The sequence below is a fragment of the Cottoperca gobio genome, chromosome 19 (genome assembly GCF_900634415.1).
Source record: "Cottoperca gobio chromosome 19, fCotGob3.1, whole genome shotgun sequence".
Classification (NCBI taxonomy): Eukaryota; Metazoa; Chordata; class Actinopteri; order Perciformes; family Bovichtidae; genus Cottoperca; species Cottoperca gobio.
In genome coordinates this window covers 11,898,288-11,925,391 of record NC_041373.1, presented here as the reverse complement: position 1 = coordinate 11,925,391, position 27,104 = coordinate 11,898,288, and the positions used below count along the sequence as shown (strand labels likewise).

Here is a 27,104-nt window from a genome sequence, read left to right as displayed (position 1 = left end):
TTAATAAGGGTTAAATGTTTTAATTTTAGATCTTTTTAAAGCTGTGTGTGCATTACAGTATGTGTTTATAATTTGATGGGAAGTTACCAATTATCTCTCTAATTACATCCGTATTACTGCATGAAAAATTAGCTTTCTGGCATTTCTAATGCTGTTAAAAGAGTAGGTGAATGATTGAGGGGAGCCCAAATCTAAAGACTGAACATTTAATGATCTACATTATTGCTAACAACTATTGCTCTTGCTTGGGCATGGGGAAGTTAATTAGCAGATTATGTGGTTAGTGTTTGATATCCTACACTGCCCTGGGTAGTATTGGCCAGTGCAAAACAGTTCATTTTAATATTAAATGTATGTGTTTATGTCACTATTAGTCACATTTGATCTTATATCTACTGCACATAAATGGAAGTTAAGAAATGCCCATAGGGAATACATGTTAATATGGGTGTTATGACATAAAAGTGTTATGTAGCCTGTCGAGATTAATCCATCGAAAATATGAAGTGCAAAAATGTTCCTCCTGGCTCATCACTGGACATGTTGATGGAGGGGGGGGGGGGGGGGGGGAAGTGAAATTGACATTATCATTGTAGAAGCGCACTAAAGGGGCGACGGTCCGCTCCACTACACTGAAGTAGGGATGTCTACAGTGGAAGAAGAAGAAGGGGGAGGGTACCACTTTGTCACAGGCTGCTATGTAGATTAACCTTTCAATTAGTTGTTATCAGGTCCTCTCCATGTCTCGGCGCAAGCTTTTCAGCCTTCGTTTCAAGAGATCAAATCCCACGAAATCGCTCGGATACGTCGCTGCACATGTATCCTTCGACGTTTCCCCGATAATGAAGAGGAGTATCCGAGGGGGGGAAAAACTTGAAGAGGTAAACTACCAGCAAATATTTACGGTTGACTGTGCCCTCGTTCTTTTTTTTCTTTCATACTAGTTATATGTTCATCCTTGCATGAAACTTGGCGTTAATTTGTTGTGCCTTCTCGCCCACCGCGGCGGCAGATTAGATAGGTAGGTCGGTTTGCGTAACATCTAACAAAACGATGTGAAAAATCCAAGGAGGCTGTGTATCATTTCCTAATAAAATATGGAAAACGAGAGCGGAGCTGAAGCTGAGAAATGGGAGCTAAAGAAACTAGCGATACATAATTGAGAAGCTGTGATGAAGGAGCTACTCTCCCGGCTGTCGTGTTAACTTGTATTCCCCCCTGAACATCTTTTTTTTACCCTCCAGGGCTCACAATTTTTCCTCATTGGAGGTATTTGATAGTTAATGGTGATAAAGAGGTCATGCCATCATTGCACAGCGCAACACAGGACGTTTATAATTTCGCTGCAGACGTGGAGCGAGCTACTTTTTAGCTTTATGAAACGTTTATTTATCGCCGCCTTTTGAACGTCCCACAGTTTAAATGTTTAATATCAGGAGAATTACGGCTCCTCTCGGGGAATTAATGAAAAGGGAGGAAGATAAAGACGAGGAAAGGCGATAGCTTAGACACATTTTAGCCTGCAGGAGTCTTGAATATGCTACCTGGAATTTGATTTGAAACATTTCTTTTAAAAATGTGTTTCACTTTAAATCAGCGCTCGTGCCTTTGCAGGTTTTATGCAAACAGATGATAGATTTAACAAACAGCCAATTAAAGTCTAAAATGTTCCAAATCACTTTCAAGTGTAACCAACTGTTTCAAGGAGGAATCTAAGTAAAGGTGGGCCGGCGTTAAACGCTTTGCAAATGAGGTTAAATATGTATCTTATTTAATCATTACTCAACCAGTTTACGCCTGTTATAGTGTATTTATGACTTAATAATGTCCTGTTGCCGCTGTTAGAGCTGTAAGTTGAGATATTATGAGTGTTGGAGGTAAATGATATCAATTCATCACTGAAGGCACCTTAAGAGGCGGGTCAATTGAGTGAAGTGACAGATCATACAGCCAGTGCCGTGCCTCTTAGAGTGAGCTCATACATAAAGATTGACATGTGCTTTATCAAACCAGAAATCGGATCTTGTCTTTACAGCCAATATTGAAGTTGCTAGGGAGGGCACATTAGTGTAGGTAAGGTTTAATGAGACTCCATTGGATTGTAATCAGCGTCATGTCGGATTCATGTAAACTACAACATTGTAACAAAATGGCGACTGTTTAGGTGACATCAGTAATGCTGGCAACATTGTCATTTATCTGCTCAACTCAGCGGAACACAACTCTAGGTTTGTTACATAGTTATTACCGGTTTCTTCCTTCGGTTAACGGCTTGGTGGTTATTTGCAGACGTGCCTCAAACGTCTAACGACAGCTGTCAGGAAGTGAGCATTGATTATACATCTGTCATTAAAGCTCGCGGTGATCAGTTTCTCGTCGCGGACGTCGAGCTGTCAAAAGTCGCGTGCAGACAAGTAATGGTTAAACTTTACGTATGATCTCTTTTTGTGTGTGTTTTTAGTCAGTTCCTGTGTGCTGTTAGACTGAGAAATGTTACGGTGACATTTTGGAAAATGACGTGCTGCAGAAATATATGTGAACTTGTTTTTTTTTTTTTACATGTCGAAAGGGATTCTGAAAACGAAAATGTTTATACGTCGAGGAGACTGTTTATACTTTTCCAGAAGTCGGTAGAAGTTTATTGCACCCTGTCATGGTTATAAAACGTATTACTTTTATAAAAATAGTCTCTTTTGAAAGGATATCTGTCTTGGTGTGTGGATTATGGTGCCAGACTATGGATTAAGTCACTGGAATTTCTTTAGCAACCATGACAGCTCGTCCATCTGTTTTTATGCATGTTTGTCTTGTTTTAACACATTTTAAACGTCCTGCATTCCTTTGGTTTAGCATTTACAACCAATGTGTTATAAGCGAGTTCATAGAATTTGAACAAGAAGAAATAACCAGGAGATGTTTTAGACTAATTTACAAATGTATTTGACCAATTTGTTTTTTTCTCTTTCCCTTTTAGATTTGATCTGGGATTAAATAAATAAAGCTCCAGGTCAGCTGGTAACTACCATTGTGGAATTTACTCGTGCCAACTTTTCCTCACGACCAATGTCAGATACCCAGGATTGAGAAGACATATGTGGATGCTGGCGTGGAACTTAACTTTTTGACCTTACCAAGGATGTGGATGTACCCAGTGTTCAGCAGCCGAAAGGGGGAATCTGTATGGATCTTATTTTTGTGCATATAATTGTTCAACCATGGTAAAACTTGCAAACCCTCTGTACACGGAGTGGATTCTTGAAGCAATACAGAAAATCAAAAGGCAAAAGCAGAGGCCTTCAGAGGAGAGAATTTGTCATGCGGTGGCCACATCGCATGGACTGGACAAGAAGACCGTCCTTGAGCAGTTGGAATTAAGTGTTCATGATGGCTCTATTCTCAAGGTTACAAATAAGGGGAGCGCCTCCTACAAGGACCCAGGAAATCCCGGGAGAGTTGGATCAATCCCGCCTGCAAATGTGTCTGTGCCATCAAAGGAACCTATATGGAATTCAAGTGATCTCCGCCATATTGATTGGAATAAAATACTTAAGAGGGCCATCGAGGGCCTGGATGATACCCATGGCTCCTCACTAAAGAACATCGAGAGGTATCTGAGGAACCAGGATGACCTCTCCAACATTGTTGATAACCCTGCTTTCCGGCAGAGGTTACGACTGGCGGCCAAGCGGTCAGTTAACAACGGCAGGTTGTTAAAAAATGGCCCGCGGTATAAACTCAGCCATGGCAGCGCGGAGGGAAGGGGCTCCAGGTGTCCAAGTGCTTCCCCCTTGGTCCTGACATCAGTGACACTCCTCCCTCATGAGCGAGACCAGGTACACACACCTTGGCCTCTTTCACCTCATGCTTATCCCCATGTTACCCCGGACGTTGTTCTGTCGTATGCTGCTGTTACTGGGGGTGTAAATCACAACTTTCTTCACAATACAATATTATATCGATTCTTTGGACAACGATACAAGTCTGCCACGAGACGATTTCGATTCAATTCAATTCAGAGGCCTGCGATCGATATGAGACGATATCGTATGCCCATTTAACACGATCAATAACATTTATATCAACTCACATAAAGCAACCAAAATATGATTTTATTTTATTACTGGGCTCTTCCAGACGTTTAAATAAAAATTGTAAAAATAGACTTCCTGTTTCCTATAAAGTGCCACATTTCTCATGTTTTAGTTCAAATGTTTTTATCAGTTAAGAATTTCAAAATAAGGACGTATCGTAAAAGATGATGATATGTATCGAGGTTGCATCAATGATATTGGATCGTTGATCATTGAATCAATATATATCGATCCAGATCGATGGATCACTACACCCATAGCTGTTATACATAATAGCAACATTTCTGCCCAAATATTCTTGTTATTAATGCGTTTTTGATTTCAACCTTCTTACCCAGCCCTGACAAGTAGTTAAGCTTTGTTTTGCGAGAACTAAGGACTTATTTTGGAACTTTAGAACCGCATTTCCACGACTGCAACTACCAAGAAGGAAGTTGGAAAGTTTGAACCACCACGAGCGGCATTTGCTTGATAGGAATTTTATGTTTGTAGTCTTAATCTTTGGCATTCTAGCTCGGCAGGTCAGAAACAACGCCATCTAGAGTGTGTGCGTCCCTTTGGGGCTGTGTTGGTGCTGTTGGTCTCTATAATATGAAAGCTTGGATAATCAGGAAGTCGTGCTGACAGTGTGTGGCAGTCTGCTGTAGGCTTCCCACAGCTTATGTAACTCTAGCCTAATGACCTTAAAGGATGTGGTTGGTTGTCTTGTGAGTAGTGAAGAATTAGTAGAACAGATTGTATTGGTAATTTTTACAATGGCATGAGCATAAACTAGTTATCACAAATACTGCTGAGAAATGGAAGCTGAAGTATGTGTGGTAGGACTGCATGCAGCTGTTATGACCTTTGTGCTAACAGAGATGCCCCAGAGAGGAAATAAAACCACACAAACAAACTTCCAGGTTGCATTGTTTCCGCTGCTTTTGGCACCTCAGGGGTCGTTTATGGTTTGCAGAGATTGTGTCTCAATTACTGGTGCTTAGCTATAACACACAACTGCAGACAAAAGTCTGTAAAATGACAGCAAACACAGGAGAGTGTTTCATGGAAAATAGATTTTATTGTTGGGCCTTGGAGTGCGTTGTACAGTCATCTAGATAGTTTGTTGTGAGGGCTTTCTGCAGATCGGGTGTCAAGATGAAGTGCGGTCCAATAGTTTATGCAAGAGTTGTGCAGCTGAAGTGGCTACTAGCATCAGGCTATAGAGATGTCACCCTGCTCCCCACCAGTTTCACAGTGAATAATCAGGAAGCGACACCTTGATACTGCAGCCACAACTGTGACTGTATCTGTGGTCAGGCCAAAAGTAAAACTGAGAACTGTTTAGAGACACAGTGTCCTGCGATGGTTCTCATAACTGAGGAAGGCCTGCTGTTTTCCATTTGGAACATTTCAACCTATTGCTCCCAGCCTGATGACATCACCTAGCCCAGTCCAGGTTTACCGTTCACTTCAAAGGATGAGACATCTCTGCCTGTTCAGTTGTTGAAGCACAAGTTCAGTGTGTGTTGAGAATAAGAGATACTTTGAGGTAAAAAAAAAAAGAGAGCAGTCTTGGTTTAGAGTTTATTAGATTCTGAAGAGACTCTGGCAGGAACAAAGGCAAGGAATGAGTTTTTTTTCCTGCTGTGTTATGCAACCACTTGAGCTCTCTCTCTCTCTACCAGCAGTTTTCTAATAGGACCCCACCCCCTCACTCAGGACAGCCTGCTCTTTTGAAGCAGCATAATTTCCTGTAATGTACTTCATTTAGAATCCCCAAGTAAATCATCAGCATCTCTTCAGCTTTATTTGTTTCTCTATTTTCGCATTTTTGTGACGTGCAGATTGCAAATTGCTATTGGTTTTTATCACCAGGCCTCAGAATATTCCTGATGGAAATTAATTCTCCAGTTCCTGGATTAGACTTCATAGCTCAGTCACCGGAGACTATGTTATGAAGTGAAGACTTATTTATTAAAATAAAAAAAACTTGCCTATCAGCTCTCAGCATTTCATCAGCAGTATGCACGGGCTGCATATTAGCACTGCTGTCGTACTCTTTACATTCATTTCCTTGCTTGTCTCTATAATTCTCTTGTATCAATCATACTTATGTTTGTTAGCCCAGAATCAGAGTCTGAAGGCTCTCGAGAAAAAAATCGTTAAAAAATGAATGTTATGATGATATTTCATGGTAACGATGATGCACATGCACTTCTTGTACATTGTAAAAAAGTAATAACTTTGAAGTAACCACAACACCGAGGCCTTGTTTTCAGTGCTTGGGGCATCTTTTAGCAGTGATAACGTAGAAGGCGTGTGATCAAGGACAACGTGATAATCCTTCTCCATTTATCTCTGCTTAGAGCAAATGTGATTGTAACTTTGATGAGGCCAAAATTGGTAGACTTTGTGCAGTCCAGTTACCAAAACAATGGGGTTATATGTAGGGCTACAACTAACAAGGGTTTCCATTATTAATTCATCTTTTTAAATATTCAATTAGTCCGTGTAATGTCTGAAAATGGTGAGAATAAAATCAGATTTGGGAAGCTGAAACTAGAGATTGTTTGGCACTTTTACCTTGATAAATGACATAAAGTTAAATTCTGTTGGCAATAACTTTTTGTCGATAGCCTCTTTGTGTCAGCGCTGCTTATGTTCATTTGGATGATGAAGCACACTTATAATAGGCCTTTTAAACAAAGTGTTGGCAGTTGCAGACCTGCCCAACTTAAATCTGAGCATTTTATTTGTCTTCCATTACCCGACGGGACGGTACAAAAATCACTGCTAACCTCTGAGCCTCCGTGTTATCCTTACAGGTGTCGCCTCATCACACAGTAGCTTTTCAGTGTTTTTATTTCCATAATCACAGCTGTGCGAGAAGCAGTCGACTTCTAATGCCAGTGTCTGCTTTCAAATATTGACCTGGCAGGTTGGAAAATAGAGTAATCATTGACGTGGCAGTAAACTGCTTCCACTCACCGTGACAACTAATTGATACAACAGACAGGAACAATGACCAAAAGTCCCCACTGTGTCCTCGCTGCATTGCCCCCTGGGGTTCGTTTAAATGTTGTGACAGGTTGAAAGGATGCTCCTGTCTCGTGTTTGTTGACGGATGAAAAGAAACAAAATCAAGATCCTTCCTTTACGTGACTGTAGGTCAGAAAGGGGGTCGGGACCAATCGAGATTTTGTTGAGGTCAGGATGCTGATCTGCGTCATTGAAACCAGGAACTAATTATGGGCATCCCCAGAGTGCCCTTCAGAGCTCAAGTCAATTGACGAGGCCTTAGTGTGTAAACTGATGATGAGGTGCGTTATTTATGGTCACACCCTGTGAGTGTTATTTTCCGTTAAGAACTTCCTCTCAAGCAAGCGAAGAAGGAGGCAGCAGTTTGTTTGATGCTCCTCCAGAGACTTGTGTATATGATCTCATATTTAAAGGGACACCTTATGAAAGCCATATTACGTCAGTGTGGGTTTAGTCTGCTCATGATTTCAGCCAAAGATTGGTCAAATTCTGACTGGCTGTTTTCTGAAGAGACGACACTTAAGTCTTCCTCAGTTTCCTCTGTGAAGTCGGCCGCTCTCATTCTGAGTGATCAATGGGGAAATCCTCTTAAACCTTGAGCTCATATTTCACTTCTTCTGAACTTAACCGTAAGCCCTTAAATGAGTTTGTTCTGAGACTTGCAACATTTACAGTGGATCATGGCAGTAACAATGGGAGCATGTTTTATTATTGAGGTAATTTGATTACATGCTGGTTAATCCTTTCAGACTGGAGTGCAAGCTTTAAGAATTGGATTAAGCCCTTAAACTATGATTACTAAGATCACTTAACCATTCACATGTAATGGATAAAGGAGGTGGATCTCGATATCTCGGTGGATGAGATTCATTTATTATTCATTTCTAGTCTGTGAGAACTCTTTTTTTGTCATTCTCTGAGCTTTGTAGTTCATATTTTTGTGGCCATTTCATTAAATCACACACACTGCTTTTTTTCCGTCTATAACAAGTCCACAGTCTTCTAAAATCCAGACGAGATAAAAAATGTCTGAAAACAAACAGCCTGTGCCCGTTTCTGTTTTTTAAACAGTTTGTCTCTGTTTGTGTTCCCACCCAGCTCCGGGTCGACCCCATCCCAATATGCAGTTTCTGTCTTGGAACGAAAGAGTCAAATCGGGACAAGCGGCCAGAAGAGCTGCTGTCCTGTGCAGACTGTGGGAGCAGTGGTAAGTCGCCTTGGATGTTCTCACAAGCCACAACATGCTGTAGTCTGGACACAACTACTAGTATGTTAGCAAAGGCTCACACGCAACAGACTGAATGTGAAGAACGAAACTGTGCAATCATTCTCACATTATTCATTATTATTACTTAGAGTAGTTTTTCAGTTACGATAGGGCATATGTATGCAGCATATTAAAACTCTTCCTTTGCTCTGCATTAAATCAGACAAAACTCTTCCAAAGAAACCCAAATCTTGCTCGTTTTTAACTTCAATTTGCTGGGAATCATTCATTTGTAAAAATATAAATATCCCATCATTGCAATGCTGGGAAAAAGGAAACGAATTACGATCATATTGAATTATTCTTACTGAGAAATGGTAACTTTAGATTAGTAGAAAGTAAGGGGGGGATGACATGGATGCAATCTTCTATCAAGGTCTCCCTCGTGGTATTTCTATATCACATGAAATGATTGTGTTGTCATAGAGTGCATAATATAATGCATTTACTGGGCATTCAGCGTTATTGTGCTTTCATTCATCGCATCCATGCAACATTTCCATGAAGCATTCCTGCTTATTGTTACGCTACATTGCCTGCAAAGACTTATACAACCAGAGATATCGAAGCTACCTTGTTATAAAGGTTGTAGAAAAATCTGTGCTTGTTGACAAATTTCCGTCATCTCAACAATGTACAGATTATTATATGATATACGCAGATGTCACATTCTTGCTCCACATTTTTCACTTCCCTTTAAGGGATTTATTGGAAGAACAATGTTCAAATTGAGTGTGGCTGAAGGGATCCAAATTGCTTGCAACCCTCAGTGGGCTCAAGAAGGGCAGATGCTCTGTAAGTGGCCATTAGAATCTGAAATCACCCAAGTCATTTTCGCTCAATTCAGATTCTTCTTATAGAGCGCACCAGGCGCAGGGATCAGAGATCAACCCTGCTCCCTCTGCACATTGGTGGCATTTCTTTTACTGTGCTTTTTTCTTTTCTTTTTTTTTTTTTTTTACAGACAAAATTGCTAAACCCTATAAAATTACCTCTGCCAAGGAGTCATTTATGAACAATTATTTTAAATGCCGTGAGGAATTGTTCTCCTGGTGACATTTTTATAGCTCATATTTGACTAAGTAGCGTCGAGGTGGTTTTCATTAACCACTCGTAGTGTACACAAATTGTGCTCTCACTGTAAAACAGCTGTTTTACAACCGTGAGAGGGAGCTGGGTGAGGGAGACGGCAAGCTTTTACATGACTTTCATGGATCGGCTTCCATTAGAATGAGCGCTGCTACTGTTTCTGCCTCATTAAGATCAAATTATCTGTAATTAGCCGCTCAGATGTTTGATTATACTGTTTTTAGACACAACTTCTGGCGGGGGGGGGGGGGGGGGGGGAGAAGTGTTGCGGACATACAGGCCCTCCATTGTTTTTGGTGATGTGATGTGTTAATATTTAACCTAACTGTGTGAATAAATGGAAAGCCTTGTCTCTAGCTCTGCGACACGGTCAACGCTGGTTAGAAAATGTGTGCTAATATGCATTTTCGTTTGCTTCTGAAGGGCATCCATCATGTCTGAAGTTCTCCCCCGACTTAACCTCAAATGTGAAGAGATTACGATGGCAGTGTATTGAATGCAAAACCTGCAGCTCCTGTCGAATACAGGGGAAAAATGCTGTAAGTATAACGTTGCGTACGTTTTAACACACACCATATCCTGTGTTGTTGGCTTGGAGGTAGATCCCATTTTGTGCATCCCTCAGGATTTGTTGGTTTTCCCCCACATTTGTAAAGCCTCTCTTGTGCGCAATTGGGCTTATTTTTTTCCAAAAGACTTTAAATGACGGGAGGGGGGTGTTACATTTATGCAACAGGGACATCCCTTACACGTGCCTGCTGTTCCCTTTCAGGATGAGATGCTGTTCTGCGATTCATGTGATCGGGGTTTTCACATGGAATGCTGCGACCCGCCGCTTTCAAGAATGCCAAAAGGTGAGCTGTTTACACTGTATGGCTGCTCTGTTTCCCTCTCTGCTGTCAATTCAAAGCCCTTTCTTCACAGACGGCCGTTTGGGGCTGTCACTCACTACACAGAGAGGCAGCAATGGCTTATTAGAAGCTTTGCATGCATATCGAATTATTCCAGCATCCCCGGGGAGATTTGCTATCTCTGGATTACAGTAGTGACCCTACAGCGAGGCTTGTAATGATGGCGCACGTACTGTAGTAGGACATTTGGCACGCAATTCATACAAGTCACATAGCTTTACTCAACAAGCTGACACCAAGTCTATTTCGCTGGACAGAGAATTGACCCAATGTTTTTCTTATGGATTTTCGCTTTGTGCTGAGTAATTGATTGTCATTGTGAGCTGACGGGATTCTCGCCAGCTCTCGGTATTAAAGGAAATGTTTCAAATGAATGTACTGTATGTCCTCTGAATTGATGAACCCACTCACACAGGTACTCTTTGTGTTTGGACACCCTCCAGGTACCTGGGTCTGCCAAGTCTGCAGGCCGAAGGAGAATGGGAAAAAACTGCTGCACAAGAAAGCCGATCAGATCAAACGTCGATATGCAAAGCCAATCGGAAGGCCCAGAAATAAGCTCAAACAAAGAATGTAAGTGTGCCATTATTATTAGCAGTTTCATTTAGTCAAAGGGAAACACTATCGGTAATAATAATACTACTACTCAAAACTACTAAACTAAGACCCAAGCTGTAGTAGACTTGAATTATCCACGGCAAGCAAACAAGAAGTCAATACAAGCAACGGTGTAATTCTTCTCAGTCATTCATTCATTTGTAAAAACCCAAGTCACCCATGCAGGAAGAAAGAATAAATCCTAGAGGTCTGGTGTACACTGCGTAGTGGTGGAATATGCACTGAGATCAGCAACATTTGATTAAAGTATCAAAAGGGAACGAACCCATTTCCCCTTTGAGCAATATGTTATAATGCATTACATTGTTGGATGAATAAACTTGATGCATGAATGTGTTAACAGCACTTAATGTTAATGTATAACATTGCATCACATGCTGTGTCTGTAAAGTGTTAAATCTGCAAGTAACTAGTAACTGTCAGATAGATGCAGTAGTAGTCGAGTAAATGTATAAAGTAGCATGCAATGGAAATACAGGTACCTGTACATTCCACCTCTGGCTGTGAGGTCTGACCTTTTACAACCACTTCTCGTCTTTCGCAGGTCTGTAACCAGTGGTGACGGCTCCATGGTAGCACTTGGAGGAAGGGGGTCACCTGGTAGGGGTCAAAAGATTACCGTCTGTTCCACACCTTCATCTGGTCATGCTGCATCTGTGAAGGACGCCAGAGACAGATTGGCGGTTGCAGACCCCTGTTGTGCGGTCGACGCCACCCTATTCACCACTTCCACCCCCACCACCACTCCCCCCCTCACGCCCACCTCCACCCCAGCTACACTCACCGTTAACAAGAAAACCAAAGGGCTTATCGATGGGCTTTCCAAATTCTTTACCCCTTCCCCTGTGGGCCGTCGCTCGCGGGCTGTATCCGTAGAGTCGCCCGACATACAGTTAAGCTCTAGAGACGAGGGTCCGCCCAACCTGTCCGAGCCACCAGAGCCGTTTGCCTTTGCTGCTGACGCAACTCAAAAGATAACGCCCTCTTCCTCTGCACTTCCTCACGCTCCCACGTTGCCGGGACTTAGCCCCCCCTCGCAGGTGTCTAGCAGCTCCACCTCTGCTAACTCGCCCCAGAGCTCCTCCAGCCAGTCTAGTGTTCCCTCCCTGAGTAGTCTCTGCAATAGCAGCCAACTTAAGGGACTATTTGACGGACTCTCTCACATTTTTACTACTCAGGGACACTCGCGGAAAAAGAGACTACCTTGCTACGCGCCGCCTAAGCGCATGCATCATAAGCAGGATTCAACCCATGTGTCCAAAACGGGGCCCCAGCGCCTTGGAAAGAACGAGTTTAATAAAAATAGGTTACACTCCACATCTGCTGGGCCGGGCCGACCCAGAGGACACCCATTTAAGATGGTCAGTCATTTCAAACGTAACCCCTTCCTTAAAAAGCACAGGACACTAGGCAGGCTGAGGTATAAAGTAAGCCCTCAGAAGGGAGCCCCCTCACCAGGAAAGGGAGACTTGACAGACGGAAGAATTAAGCCTGAAAATAATCATGGTAAGCAAGGCTTGAAACTCTAGCCAAGACCTGCGTCTCCACACCTTTTTAAGCTTCTTCTTTATTTATTTTAAAGCTTGACACTCGCAGTTATTTTTTTTTTCCAGACTAGAGCTAATCTTTTCTTTGAGAAGACACCCTCAACATTCTAACAGACTACTAATCTTCTGCCTAATTTGAATTCTTTTTAGTTTCTTAACCCAGTTTCGTTGCGTTTTGACTTGGCTGCGGAGTTTACGTGGCTTCCATCCTCTCGCCCGTTGGCTTTTGTCATAGTGCATGGCCCACTAACTCCCTCATGTTGCTCCTTGCTCTGTCCTTGACCCTCTGCAGTAGTGCGCACATTGTGATTACTACCTAGTAGAGGCTGTAGTCACATCAGCGCTCTTCCTCATCCCACCCTCACTCTTGAAATCACTGTCTCCACTCAACCTCACTTCCAGCGGTCATTAGACACATACAACCCAGTGATTCACCCACCCAAGTTGACTCTGAGTTGACATGATGATTATAGCCAGAAGTGCAGTAACCCTTACATTTCACTGTCTTCAGGAGTGAAGTCACTGTTTAAAGAAATAACACGTAGGAAAAACAAATGGATATATCTTTCAAGCCATTCTAAACAATATAGTGCACAAACACTACTTACCCCGGCAGCACATTTCCATAAATATGTTAATGACACATCACGTCCAGTTATAATGGGTTTTTGTTTTGGTGGTTATGTCATGGTGTTGATGTCTTTCATAAAAATTACTGCCTGCTTTCCAACATCAGTTGCTTTTCATGTCGACACTCGCTCCCTTCACTGCATCCGCTTCTTCATTCATGGGAAACTGTCTTGGTGGATGACTAAGCACATGAAAGCGGTTACGCAATTAGAGTGATTTAGTTTCACTTCATTACATTAGGGATTTTCATATAAACATGCAAAGATGATACATTATGAAATTCCTCAGAGACACGGCCTCAAACAGGCTCCGCAGCAGTACTCACAGTATAAGCACATTTGCATAGAATGCATTTATGAGATTATTCAGCTATGGATGCTTCAAACAGGACGGTGCCGATGTGTTGTCTGATGTGTTGATGTTGTGTTATTGTGCCTGTAACAGGCCACAACGGGGAGCTGCGTGTGAAGCAGGAGGCCCACGCCGACTTTGCGGCCATGTCCAGAGATCACGTGACGGAGGAGGACATCGAGGCGTTCACTCATGTCCAGGAAATCTCAGTGCAGGTGAGAACACCGGGGAAGGGGCTCGACATCTTTCACGTTCACTGGAATTTTAGGCTTAACTGAGAAGTTTTCAACTTTATTTGTAGTCATAGTCTATCAATGACATATCTAAGGTGTTACGTCTTATAGAAACATATATGTAGTCAAATGGTATATAGATGTTAGTAAAGATCAAGTTTATTTCATTAGCAAATAACCTTGGGGTTACTCCTGTAGCTATATCTGCATGTTTTTAAAAGAGATATTCATCCTGTGCCGTACTTTTATCCTGGTATAATGTAACAAAAGAATTTCATCAACGTAACATGGATCATATTTAAACTCATGTTCGTCCTGTGTTTTTTTTTTTTTATGTTTCGCTAATCCAAAAAGCTAGTGGATCAGAAGCTAAACTAAATATTAAGGATCTTTGTTCAAATCGAATGTGTCTTTGTCTCAAGCAGGAGAACTGTGGGTTTTGTCATAATACCATTTTTATGAACTGGTTATTAGAGACACTATGAGATTGAATTATCTGGGTCACCACATTGATCCATTTGCTTTCATTCACTCTTTTCACAGAGAACTGGATCTCTGATGAACACAGACTCCGTGCGGTGCCCTGCCCTCATTGAATTTGGGAAGTATGAGATTCAAACCTGGTACTCGTCGCCTTACCCTCCTGAATATTCAAGGTGATGTTGCTTTTACTCAACAAATAATGCCAGTTTCTTTGTCGCCATTTCTTTCAATGTCCTTTTTTTTTTATATATATCCTCTCGTGCTAAAGTACAAACCGCATCTGTTTCTTTTGTCTTTGTCAGATTACAAAAGCTTTATCTATGCGAGTTCTGTCTGAAGTACATGAGGAGCAAAAACATTCTCCAGAGACACACAAAGAAGTGCGGCTGGTTTCACCCTCCAGCCAATGAAATCTACAGAAAGGACGACCTTTCCGTATTTGAGGTCAGCTTCCCTTTACAGCAATAAAGCAATAACTGTATGCTGCATGAGATTCCACTGAATGTGTTCTGGGGGGGGGGGGGGGGGGAGGAGAGGAAAAAATGGGAACTGTTTGAACAGTGTCCTCTTGGTGTTTTTATTCCGTGTTTAGGTTGATGGAAATGTCAGCAAACTATTCTGCCAAAACCTCTGCCTGTTAGCCAAGCTTTTCCTGGATCACAAGACCTTGTATTATGATGTGGAGCCTTTCCTCTTCTACATACTTACAAAGAATGATGAGAAAGGCTGTCATCTTGTGGGCTACTTCTCCAAGGTAAGAATTACACAGTGATTATATGGGAAATGAAGGAACACCGCACATAATCTTTGAACGGTGACACTGATACAGAACGATCTTGCTGTAATTTGTCCATTGCTGTAACGTGGATTGAAGAGTCAATTTCATTGATTAGCCAAACATGAATACAGTAGCGCCATGTCGTCCAAAAGCAATTCAGAGGGCTTTACATAAACACAGCTACAACTTGCAAAACAGAGGCATCCGTGCAAAATATACACATTTAAATACATATACATGCACTCATATACAAATACGCTACGTTTAAGAAAATGCTTGTGTAAAAGGGGAAGGTCTTTAGGCTGCACAAACTGTTCCACACGTTAAGTGCATAAATACCGACTGTCATTTCAGCAGACATTTCAAATCAATATGAAGATGAGATTTTTATAAATAAAACAATTTATTGAATAATCAACAAATTATCGACAGATTGAGCGACTAAAAGATAATTATCATTTAATGTAGCTACAATTCAGAACAAAGTAATACTTTTTAGTGAAAGCTTGTGTGTGTGTGCGTGCGTGTGTGTGTGTGTGTGTGTGTGTGTGTGTGTGTGCTTTAGACAAGGACAATGGCAGGTGCAGTAAATTGCCAGCTTCAGCAGAGCTCTGACATACTTGATCTGTTTCTCCTTCCCTCAGGAAAAGCTTTGCCAGCAGAAGTACAATGTCTCCTGCATAATGATCATGCCTCAGTACCAAAGGCAAGGATTTGGAAGGTTCCTTATTGATTTCAGTAAGTTCCTTAACGCTTTTTTTAAGACCACTGAACAGAGTTGGGTTTTGTTTTTCATTGGTCTTTACAAACAATTTCAGATTAAGGGGTGAATTTGTAGCTCGCGGCAAGGTGCTGTTATTTGGTTAAGGCTTTGAAGTAGCCTAATCAAGAGCATTAACGTACAGCGCTAAAGCAATCACAGAAGATTAGGAGTGAAACATTACATTCTGACTGCATACATTATTTGATGAGAGCTTTTTCATCGAAAATGCCCCAAATTCTGTCTCCTTGACTCGTGATGAGGTGTAGATACTGCTGTTATGTTTCAGTGCAGTAAATGCAGCACATACAATATTTAAAGCCTCGCGGTCCACTTTTGAAAACAGTTGCTGCCTTGAGTGGATTTCTGTGTTTAGGCTGGCATTTTTTCTTTTTTTTTTGTCATTATAGGCATTTTATTGTTTTGAAGAGTTGTCTCTTTGCAAAGTTTGTGTGTGATGAAGAGAAGGAAAAGGAGCGGGCGGTAATGGAGCATTTGATTTCCTGTTCACTTTGGGAGCCATTGAGAGACAGAGATGCAAGAGGATCTGTGATATTGAGAGTGTGCTGATAACAAAGACGGGGATTAAGGGAGATTGAACACAGCTGAGTTCTGAGCTCTTTGAAGGCTTTATTGGAAAATGTAGCTCTGGAGCTGGAAGTTGTTTAGATTAAGATTTTCTGTTATATTGGATTGTATTAGAGGAACACTTTGTCTCAGGTAGCTCTGAGAGCAGAGCATTAGTGGATGCCTGTGAAAAATGTACCCTTTCAAATCATATTTCAAGGGACTCGGAGAAGCTCTTTTGTTTTGCTTTATTAATGATAATATACTCGTAAAGTGACAGAGAATGAAATAGGACTTTTTTCAATTAATTTATTTGAATATTCATCGCTAAGTGTTTGTCATCACAGGCTCCTCTTCTTAGCTTTAGTAATGAATATTGTCATGATTACTGGAATATTATATTATGTATCACTGTTTGGTGATTAGATTTGCTTGTTTGGTTCTCGGTAGTGGGTGCACATTAAAACACATTAATTAATTTCATGCCGCTCATAATGGATGACCCTTGACAGGGCCGCTATAAAACTAATTACACACGGATACATATTAGTATTAGTTTTTTTTTTTTTTCTTGTTCGTTATCTCTCCTAAGTGCAGTCTCTTGTGAGCAATGACATCCAGCTGCTTCTCTGTTTCGCTCTGTCGCTTTGTTTCCTCTTTACTCCCCTCATTCAACCTCCTTTGTTGCCCTTGCCAGCATGTATCATAGCTTCTGACAGAGGTTGAAGGAGAGGAAAAGTGATTGCCTCGCCTCCTTTTATACTATTTGAAGGTGAAATACCAAACAGGGTTTAGTGTCACATCCTTACATGAATATGTAATCCATAATGACGGGGGTTCAGGGATTGATTTGCAATCCAAAATAACCCATCAGCAGCCTCTAGCTTGACTTAAAGCATTTTGTTTTTGTTTGAATCTTGTCTTTTTAGGTTACCTTCTCACCAGGCAAGAAGGACAAGCCGGCTCCCCGGAGAAGCCGCTGTCAGATCTGGGTCGCTTATCCTACCTGGCATATTGGAAAAGTGTCATACTGGAGTACCTTTATAAGCATCCAGATAAACACATCAGTGTTAAAGGAATAAGCAGGGCCACTGGGATGTGTCCACACGACATCGCCGCTACTCTCCAGCATCTCGGCATGATTGACAGACAGGATGGCAGGTCAGTTTCCGAGCCGCAGTCTCCTTCAGCCTGTGCTGCCGCTTCTCTTTGCTGTCTGACTTATCCAGGCCAGTGGGTATTTTTAACAGCATATCCATTAATGCAGCTGAATATTGACAGAAGTAAGTCAGGTTAAGCACCCCCAAGGACACGGAGCACCTGCTGTCCCAAAGAGCTCGTCTTTGTGCTCGCATTCAACCACGCATCGCCTTCTGTGTACCCCGGCTAGTGCTTCATTCTTTTTGTTGACGTGAACTCAGGGGCTTTCTCTCTCTCTTGTGACCTAGGATTGTGTTGATCAGAAGAGAGCGATTGATTCAGAGGCACACGGAGAACCTGAGGGCTAGCCCACGTCAGAACGAGGTGGACCCCCACGCCCTGCGCTGGACACCTTCCACGGCTCTCAACGCCGTCCTGTCTGAGGAGGAGAGGGAGGCAGAGATGGATGTAAGTTTCATTGTTCAATCAGGAGACGCTAGTTATTTGTACACATTTGCCTGCTACGCCGTCATTGGCTGTTTGTTTGATTAGCTGGAGAGTTCAAATAGAGGCCATTAATGGAGAAAGCATTATCACCGTCAGCAGGCATCTAATGTTGTGCAAAATTGCCCTAAATCAGTTCACTACATAATTGATAGTGCTGAATATTCCATGAAATGCAATCTTTCCACGGTTGCTTGACGGAAACGTTTCCTCCATGACGGGCAGACATCCAATCGGCACGCCGCTCTTATTATCAGGAGGAACCTGCAGTGATTCATTTGTCATGAAGTTAATTCCAATCTCTTGTTTTCCCATTAGCCTCATTGCTCAGATGTTGGAGCTGTGCGTGCGCCTTTTCCCAGAGATAATGCGTCTTGTCTGTTTAATTACCAGGCTGAGCGGCTGAAGGAACAGGCCAGTTGCTGGGAGAAGGAGGAGAGGGAGGGTTTCATGATGACTCACGGCAGCAGGCAACCTTTCTCGAAGGTCCACTGCAAAGTTCCCTACAGGACCTACGAACGCCGCCCTGCACTGTCCTGGACCAGGCGCATCCAGCAGTCGCAGGAAGTGAGTGATGACGAAGCCGATGACGACGATGACGACGATGACTCCGACGGCTCCGACGGCTCACCACCCATCCTAACAAAAGCCCATGCAATGCTTGCAGCCAAGAGAAAGGTGACTTTTGTAGTTTGTTGATGTGAATCATGCCTCTTTAGCATCACCACAAGTCAGCTGTTTTCCCTAGTGGGATTATCTCATTGATTGTCTGGAGTTTTATTCTAGGACAAAGTGGAACTGAATGTATATCATTAGATATTTTTCCTTCATTAGAACATATTGTGTACTCTGGTGAGATGGAAAGGTTTTATAAATATTCATGAATTCAGTGGAGGGTTCAGTGGCTTCTTCCTGTCATCTGGAGCCTCCCTGTGTGCCTGCAGCTGTAGATAATAGATTGTGTTTTCACTGCTGGTGTCGAGACTGTGCAGGCTAAACCTTGTACTATTGTCAATGGTCATGGTTAATTTACCGCCCTCTTCTGTGCTTCTCACATCTGTTCTGTCTATATGGCACTGCCCTCTTGTGATGGAGATAATATTACAGCCGGCTGTATGATGTCAGGGGGACCTTTTCAACAAAAACAGTATGGAAACCAGAAAAGAACGACGCTGGCTGTTGGGAGTTTATTTAGTGCATTAGTTACAGTATTGATTTCACATTCTTCTTGTGAAGGATTTCGCAGAGGAAAGCGGTTGAGTCGTAGGCAGCCGGTGGGAAACAACTGGAGAATGTAAAATATAGACTGTGGTGTCTGCTTACTCTGCCTGTCTCAATTGTGGTTTTCCACACCAGGCTGCATTGCTCAAACATTTAGTCTCGCAGTGTGGTTTCAACAAGTTTGCATTTAGCACAAAAGCCTGAATGAATTTCTGCTATATACTCATGGAGGTCATCCACCTAGTGCCCTCGTTGTTTTTAGTCTTTACAAAGCTACTCTAGTCTGATGGAGGTTTTATTCTGTTATCATTGGTTGCTCTTTTATTTGTTTTTCAGAGAACCATTGTGCTCAAGAAGAGAGGGCGTAAAAGAAAGAGAATAAACAGCAGTGTAACAACAGAAACCATCTCTGAGAGGACAGAGGTGCTGAACGAGCCATTCGACAACTCTGAGGATGAGCGTCCTATGCCCCTGCTGGAGCGCACCTGCAGAGTGGGCGAGATGGAGGATGAAGAGGAGGAAGAGGAGGAGGACAAGACACCAATTACACCAATGAAACGCCGGAGAGGTCGACCGAGGCTGGAGAAAAATTCACAAAGAGACAATCTTGAACACTGGAATGAAGGTATTTGCATCTTATTTACTTACATACTTTGTTCTACATTATCTCTCATAAAATAGTTTTATAGCAGATTGTTCTTACTCTGGCAGAACATTAAAGTGTGTTTTATTCCATTTCTTTCAACCTGTAGGAGCTGACATCCGCTCTAAGAGACCCAGCAGACCCCGTCCAGTGAAACGGAAGAAGGGCTGGCCGAAAGGAGTGAAACGGGGCCCTCCTAAATGGAGGCTTAAGAACGAACGAAAGATGGGCTTCAAGCTCAACCTCTACACCCCCCCTGAAACGCCAATGGAGGCGGAGCAGCACCATATTCACACTGAAGAAGCAAAAGAGGAACCAGACGAGGATGTTCTCAGCGCAGACGAGGGCAGGAAAGCAGGAAGAGGCTCGGCTAGTCCGGATGTAACGCTAGAGAGGCTCCTCTCTGAGCCCCCGAGTCCTGTTGACCATAGCTCCCAGAAGTCGAGCTCCCCTGAAGGATCGCCTGTGGTTTCTCCTGTGTGCTCACCTGCCGCCTCACCTGCCGCCTCACCTGCCGCCATGTCCCCCAGGCCTGAGGACAGATGTGATTCCCCAGAACCACCTGAAGACGACCAGCAAGAGAGTGAACACGGGCAGGACTCCCCAGCCAAAGATGTGGAACACAGCACAGTGGGCGTTGAATCACTGGAGAAAGACAATGTAGAGGAGGAGGAGGAGGACGAGCAGAGAACTCAAATAGAGGATCAGGATGCAGATGATGAAGATGACAGTCACAGCAAGACAGCAGAACCTGAGAGCAGCAAAACAGAGTTCGAACAGAGTTCGAAAGAAATACCCGAATGCACGCCGCCTTTTTTAGATACAAAAGAAGACAACGACTCTGAGTTGAGTCAGCAGGTTTCCGCAGTACCGTGTAGTGAAGAGGAACCGGCTAACGCCACAGAAAGCATCCAGGAGGCAGTGACAGTAGCAACACCACCACCTGAAGCAGTAGCAGTCGCTTCAGTCGCAGTTGTGGACTCTGATAATCCTGTAGACTCTGAGTCAGAGGAAGAGAGCACGTCCAGTCCTTGTCCAGATCACCCTCCTCCTCAGCCTGCAGAGAGGCCAACGCTCAGTCCCGTGCTGAGGGAGGATACTCCAATCTGCACGGAGATTGACTCAGAGACAGCCCAAGCTGTTCAGTCCCTGACACAGGAGACTGAGAGGGAGAATGTTTTCCAGGACTGTGTGGAGAGCCAGGAGCCCTGCAGGACTCTACAAACCTACGCCCACGTGGCACAAAGCCCCCAGCTCACTTCGCTGGATGACTGCCCCCAGTCAGACCACAGCAGTCCCCTTTCCTCTGCGCAATCCCATCCCAGCCAGTCGGTACGCTCTGTTAACAGCCCGGCAGTCTCCATCCTGGAGAGCGGCTACACGCAGATAAGCCCGGACCACAGTGCCATCTCAGTGCCCTCACTTCACAACATGGAGACGAGCCCCATGATGGATGTGCCGTCGGTGTCGGATCACTCGCAACAGGTGGTGGACAGCGGCTTCAGCGATCTGGGCAGCATCGAGAGCACCACCGAGAACTACGAGAACCCCAGCAGCTACGACTCCACCATGGGGGGCAGCATCTGCGGGGCAGGCCCCTCCCAGAACAGCTGCTCCTACGGCAGCATCCCCCCCAGTGGCCTGGCCCAGAGCAGCTGTGCCGTGAGCCAGCAAATGGCTGCCGTCAACCCCGGCAGCTGCGGGATGATTCAGCAGAACAGCCTGAGCTCGCCGCCGCACTGCAACGTCAAGTCGCCGCAGGGCTGCGTGGTGGTGGAGAGGCCTCCCAGCAACAGCCAGCACAGTCAACACAGCCAGCGCAGCCAACACAGTTCCCACAGCAGGCACGGCCCTCACAATCAGCACAGCCAACACAATCAGCACGGTCCACACAATCAGCTAAGCCAGCACAGTCAACACAATCCCCACAACCAGCATAGTCACCACCACAATCACCACCTGCAGCACAATCAGCTCAGCCAGCACAATCAGCACGCTCAGCATAGCCTTCACAATCAACACAGTCAGCACAGCCAGCAGCAGCCCATGGCACAGTGTGCCATACCCACCAACTTCACCACCACCATGCAGCTGGCAGACATTCCTGAATCTGGCAACCCAAATTTCGCCCTCTATGAGAGAATCAACCACCAAGGGGAGTACGGCAGCGGGCACTACTCTCAGTCGTCTGGCCTCAGTCTGGCCAAGCTGCAGCAGTTCACCAACACGTTCATAGACCACCCTCACTCGCTGCCTTTCAACCACTCGGCCTCACACCCCATCACATCATATGCAAACACGCCGTCGCTATCATCTCAGCACTCCAGCCTAGTCTCCTTGTCCCAGACCCCGCATCGAGTCCCCAACCCACAGGTGCAGGCCACCATGACCCCGCCCCCAAATCTCAGCTCCCCGCCGGCCATGATGCTACAGCGCAACATGGGCATCCCGCCCTCGCAGCGGATCCAGCCCCAAATGGCCTCCAAGAGTCACATCTCTGCACGCTCCAAGTCCGCCCCGCTGTCGCACCACCAGCAGCAGATGTACGCCCGGCCGCCACAGACTGTCTCCATGCAGGCGCCATCCAGGACGCTGGCCGCCATGCCACGCATGAACATGAGCGTGAACATCATGCCGGCACCAGCCTACAATGTCAACTCCATGAACATGCCCTCCCTCAACGCCATGAACAGCTACAGCATGAGCCAGCCCATGATGAACAGCGGCTACCATGGCAACCATGCCTATATGAACCAGTCACCCCAGTACTCTATGCAGATGGGCATGATGGGAACACAGCCATACCCCCAGCAGCCCATGCAGGCTCCACCACATGGCAACATGGTGTACACTCCAGCTGGTCACCATGGTTACATGAACACAGGCATACCCAAGCAGTCTCTGAAAGGGCCTTTCATGAGGCGGTAACTCTCCGCAGGACTGAGCTGGTCCTTCTCGCGTGCATTTTTGCTGTTTAAAGATGCACTGATCTGGCCTTTTTTGTTTTTTTTGGTGTCTTTTTGTTATTGTTTTATTACTTAAAAACCAGCAGCAGCACTTGGAAAGAATGCAAAAAATTTCATCAATGAGTAACCTTTGAAGCTAATGTTAAAAAAGTATTTTTGTTTCTCCAGATGGGAAGCCTTACATCATTACGATGAGAATATATTTAATTAGTGTTAGTGTCTCTGATGTGTCTTTAGAGCAGGCGGGTTCAGAGCTCAGCGGTAGAGATTTCATCAGTGGTCTTGCAGTCGTGTAGCAGCCTCAAATGAAGCCATTTAATGTGCCTGCTACAAGTGGAGTTAGTGGCTGTTTGAACCTGTTCAGTGTACCTGTCTAACAGTGCTGACAATTAGTTTGTACTATACTCATGCCTTTGTATATTTAAATTATTGTACTTATTTTGTAAAGTGACAACTAGCATGCTTCAGTCTCTGTTAGTGACAGTGCATTGAGTAGTACTGTACAAGTGTTGTGCTTAATAGCAAGCCATTTTAAAGATATCTGGCCTTTATTAGGTTTCCCTCCACAGGGAGAAAGATGAAACTATATTTTGTTAATTCTAATAATGTAAAAAAATGTAAACTTAGTCCTGTTTTCTGTTCGGTTTGAGAGGTTTTATTGCTCTGTATGTATAATTCTGAAGTCTTTTGTAACAGATCTCCTTGAGGCAGCTTTCTGTTTAATAAAGCAGACTGATTTCTGTCAAAAATAACAAAGCATATCTCACTGTTTGTACCCTGAAAATTCTAAAACATTTCAAAGTGTCCAGAAGTGTGGCAGAATTTAAAAAGAACTAAATGATTATAACGATGAATAACAATAAAGAAAATATAAATTTAGTCCAAAGTTGATATTTTACATAATGCCTTTAAAGCTACGTTTTCATTCCATCTGTAGATTTGTTTTCTATCTTTATAAAATGTTGGATTTATATTTTACCGAAGTGTAGAAGAATAGAGCCTGTGAATAGACCAAACTAAGCTAATGGATTGCATGTAAAACGCAACTTGTACTTGTGTTTTTGTTTATATTGCTCTTTTGTAGCCTTTGTACCTGTACAGAGTTGCTGGTAAGAACAGGGGGGGGAAATACCCGGCTATGTGCACACAAATCGGACAGAATGACATTCTTGTATTTATGACTTTTCTCCTTTTGTCAGTCACTTAAAATGCTGTACATTTTAGCATAAGAATAAATTATGATTGACCATGTACTTGATTGTTCTCCTTTTAATTTGAAATACTTACTAGCCTGAGGCGTGTCACACAAAGAGGATGCAGTGATAGATTTTGAATTTGTGTTGATCCAGGCAGCTATTTTCTCTGCAGAAAAGTATTTTAAAATAAAAAGATGTAAAAAAAAAAAAAAGGAAACTTGACGTGGACTTGAGCGCTCTGAAACTTTATTTATTTATTTTTATTTTACCCTCTAAACCTGCCGACATGAAAGCATTCATGTCTCACTGGTGAAATACCAGAACATGTATATAAGTTATATAAATAATAATAATAATAATAATAATGGGACAACAACAGTCAGCCAGGCACATCAAATATTTAATCATTACACCTCTGCAATAAAATAAATTGCTCTCACTTAATATGAAAAAACATGGTTAACACATTAAAGGGAAAATGTTCAAATGCTGTGTCATTTTCATGAACAGCATTCAGAGACTTAATCTTGCATCATGACTTATTTAGTTATTTAGATTAGTGACATGATTTGAGACTTGGTGAGATTTACACTGCTTGATTTTTAATCTGGATTTGTTTCACTTAAAGTTGACTTGAAACTTGGCTTAAGACTTGACTTTTCACTAATGACTTGAAAGTCGACTTGGACTTCAGAACTAAATTGGACTGTGATAGATCTGGCACTTTACTAGGACTTGTCTCAAATGACTTGAAACCCAACTTGAATTTGTCTCCATTGACCTAAGACCTGAGGATCAACTTCCTACAGTCAGCTCAGCTCTGTACCCTCTTCCCGTTTCTCCAGGAGCTGCATGTCCAGCTCTCTTAGCTGTTTCAGGAAGCCCCAGTTGGGGATGATCCTCCTGCGTTTCTTCACGCGCTCGATGGCGTCGACCACCGTCATGTTCTCACAGATCATGAGGTAAGCGAGGAAAAGTGTGGCGGACCGACTTCTTCCCATCACGCAGTGCACAAGCAGTTTACCTGGACATACATGGATCACACAATCAGGTAATGGCTACATTACAATGTTCTTTCTGTCAATTTAAAGGGTCAGTTCACCCAAATCATGGAAAGATTTGTTCACCTCTTTACCAGTGGTGTCTAACTATGCAGAACGTTTTGGTTTAGGGATATCCATGACCATGTCCATTTGAGGTTCTCAAAGAATATAAAATGTTCCAGAAACAACTACAGCCCTCACTGTCAACAGGACAGTAAACTGTCCACAGCAAAGTCTGTACATAATCCCTAGAAACCAGTACATTTCCATACAATCTGAAAAATACACATTGATATTGAATTCTTCAGTGTTTTCATGTCTTTGAGCTCCACACACGGAAATACCTTTCATGAAGGGTGTCGGCTGAAGTTGATCTCAAAAACCCGGGAAACTAGAAACCAAAACTTTTTGCCATCAACTTAATACGATGAAGCTGAATCCAATTTCAATTGTGGTTCTCAAAGAATTGAAACATGACCTCTGAAAGACATTTTTTAGCACCATAAACAAATTACTTTCATCAACCTCCTCAGGTGGATGTTGGAAAAGTTGATGTTAAGGTACCAATATCTCAAAGCACTTGTCATAAAAACCCAAACTATCAGGACTAGATACCACTAACTCTGATATGGCTGAAATGACTCGTCAACTATGTGTTGTCTTACTCTGAGGATTGCTCAATGTTTCTTCTATAAACCGGGCAGCAGAGTGGAAATACTGGCTGAGGTTAAATGTTGTGACGTCTTCTGCTACCACACCACAGTAAACGACGTCCATGTCACTGTAGTAACCAGCTCCGGTGTCCACGTTGTTCCACGTCCCCTCTGCTGCATTCAAGATGTGCGTAATCCCCAACCTCTTCAGATTGCACTTGTCCTTTGCAGTTTGCCTGCAGGAAGTCGGCGTGAATATTATTTTAATCCTCCATTATTTGATTCAGTTTGAGTCATTTAATACTTTGTTTTACTCACTCGTCCCCGATGTAGACATTGGGCCAAACCTCGTTGACATGAGTGTAAGCCACACTCCCACGGTTTAGGATTTTCTCCAGCTCATAGCCCCCAGGTGTGACATATTCATCCACTGGACTGGACTCCTTTGCTGCCTTTGTAACATTTATCTTGGTGCCAGTCTTTGATTTGTGAGAAGCCATTTTCTCACTGTGGCTTCTTCTTCCTTTCACACATGATTTATCAGCTTAAGGGGAAGGGGGGGGGGGGAGAAATACCATGCTTGCTTCTTTTTCTCTTCCACTTTAATCGTGAAAAAATACAGTTTTGTTTTTCACATGCATCTCCAATTCCACTCACCAAGAGATTGAAGTCCTTCCTGCTTGGAAATGTTTTTTTGTTTGTTTTTTTTATCATTCTGGCAGCTTGTTGTGAAGCAGTCCTTAAAGGCAGAACATGTTGAGGTTTAATTCTGGCAGGCTCAAGTGAGGGCGCAGATTGTATAACCGCTCTGTGACGAGCATCAAATGCAGAGGATATTTTTAGGGCTGTGATGTGGCGGGCCCCTGACCTTAGCTGCCACGTTCCCTGCCTGTGGGGAAAACTTCCAGCCAGCCAGTCTCTGCCATCCACTTCTAAACACACAACTTTAATCTCCGCTGCTGGCAGGAAGCTGTGCGTACCCAAACTTTGCACTTTCCAAAGGATACCCATATTCACTGGAGTGAGCAGGGGCTCTCTGAGATTTTTGCTCAGCTGTGCGAGCGACTCCTTGAAATTGTGTCAGTCTCTTTTAGCCTTTTCTGCATCTATCAGACGTTGGGAGAAAACGTGTAAGCGCTGCCTCACAACACCCGTTAAGGATGTTCTGCATTTTATGGAGCCTCACGGGACCAAAAGAGAACCGAAATGTGTCAGACTGTTTGACAGATGAGTTTTTTCACAGGATGTCACATGTCTTTGATTCCCCGTCTTATGATATGCATGGTCCATTCAGTGATCTTAATGCGAGGCCCCAAAGTGAGAGTGTGATGATGACTGTATCGCAGAAAGGCTGTATAAAGCTGCTAACATGTCAGACACAGTTTTCACACC

At 43.3% G+C, this 27,104-nt stretch overlaps 2 protein-coding genes across 5 annotated transcripts; one reads left to right on the top strand and one right to left on the bottom strand.

Moving 5' to 3' along the window:
* Positions 1-667: 667 nt before the first annotated feature.
* Positions 668-24,073, top strand: kat6b (K(lysine) acetyltransferase 6B). 3 transcript variants are annotated; one of them, XM_029456283.1, is made up of 17 exons: positions 668-881; positions 2,975-3,833; positions 8,211-8,319; positions 9,892-10,007; positions 10,241-10,322; positions 10,823-10,952; positions 11,542-12,503; positions 13,619-13,740; positions 14,302-14,414; positions 14,544-14,685; positions 14,834-14,995; positions 15,664-15,757; positions 17,276-17,507; positions 17,795-17,954; positions 18,384-18,668; positions 19,548-19,836; positions 19,964-24,073. In XM_029456283.1, exons 2-17 carry the CDS (start codon positions 3,216-3,218, stop codon positions 22,780-22,782), a joined length of 6,435 nt encoding a protein of 2,144 aa, XP_029312143.1. In that variant the 5' UTR covers positions 668-881; positions 2,975-3,215; the 3' UTR covers positions 22,783-24,073. The 3 variants fall into 3 exon arrangements, with proteins under 3 accessions (XP_029312143.1, XP_029312144.1, XP_029312142.1); XM_029456284.1 differs by lacking the exon at positions 668-881 and adding an exon at positions 2,125-2,228 and having other exon boundaries at positions 11,542-11,597; XM_029456282.1 differs by lacking the exon at positions 668-881 and adding an exon at positions 2,125-2,228.
* A 325-nt stretch (positions 24,074-24,398) lies between these two features.
* LOC115024565 (dual specificity phosphatase DUPD1-like) lies at positions 24,399-26,507 on the bottom strand. 2 transcript variants are annotated; one of them, XM_029456287.1, is made up of 4 exons: positions 26,370-26,507; positions 26,031-26,256; positions 25,725-25,948; positions 24,399-25,040 (listed from the first exon to the last, which is right to left on the bottom strand). In XM_029456287.1, exons 2-4 carry the CDS (start codon positions 26,210-26,212, stop codon positions 24,826-24,828), a joined length of 621 nt encoding a protein of 206 aa, XP_029312147.1. In that variant the 5' UTR covers positions 26,213-26,256; positions 26,370-26,507; the 3' UTR covers positions 24,399-24,825. The 2 variants fall into 2 exon arrangements, with proteins under 2 accessions (XP_029312147.1, XP_029312148.1); XM_029456288.1 differs by having other exon boundaries at positions 26,031-26,231; positions 26,370-26,486.
* Between the last annotated feature and the right edge of the window lie 597 nt (positions 26,508-27,104).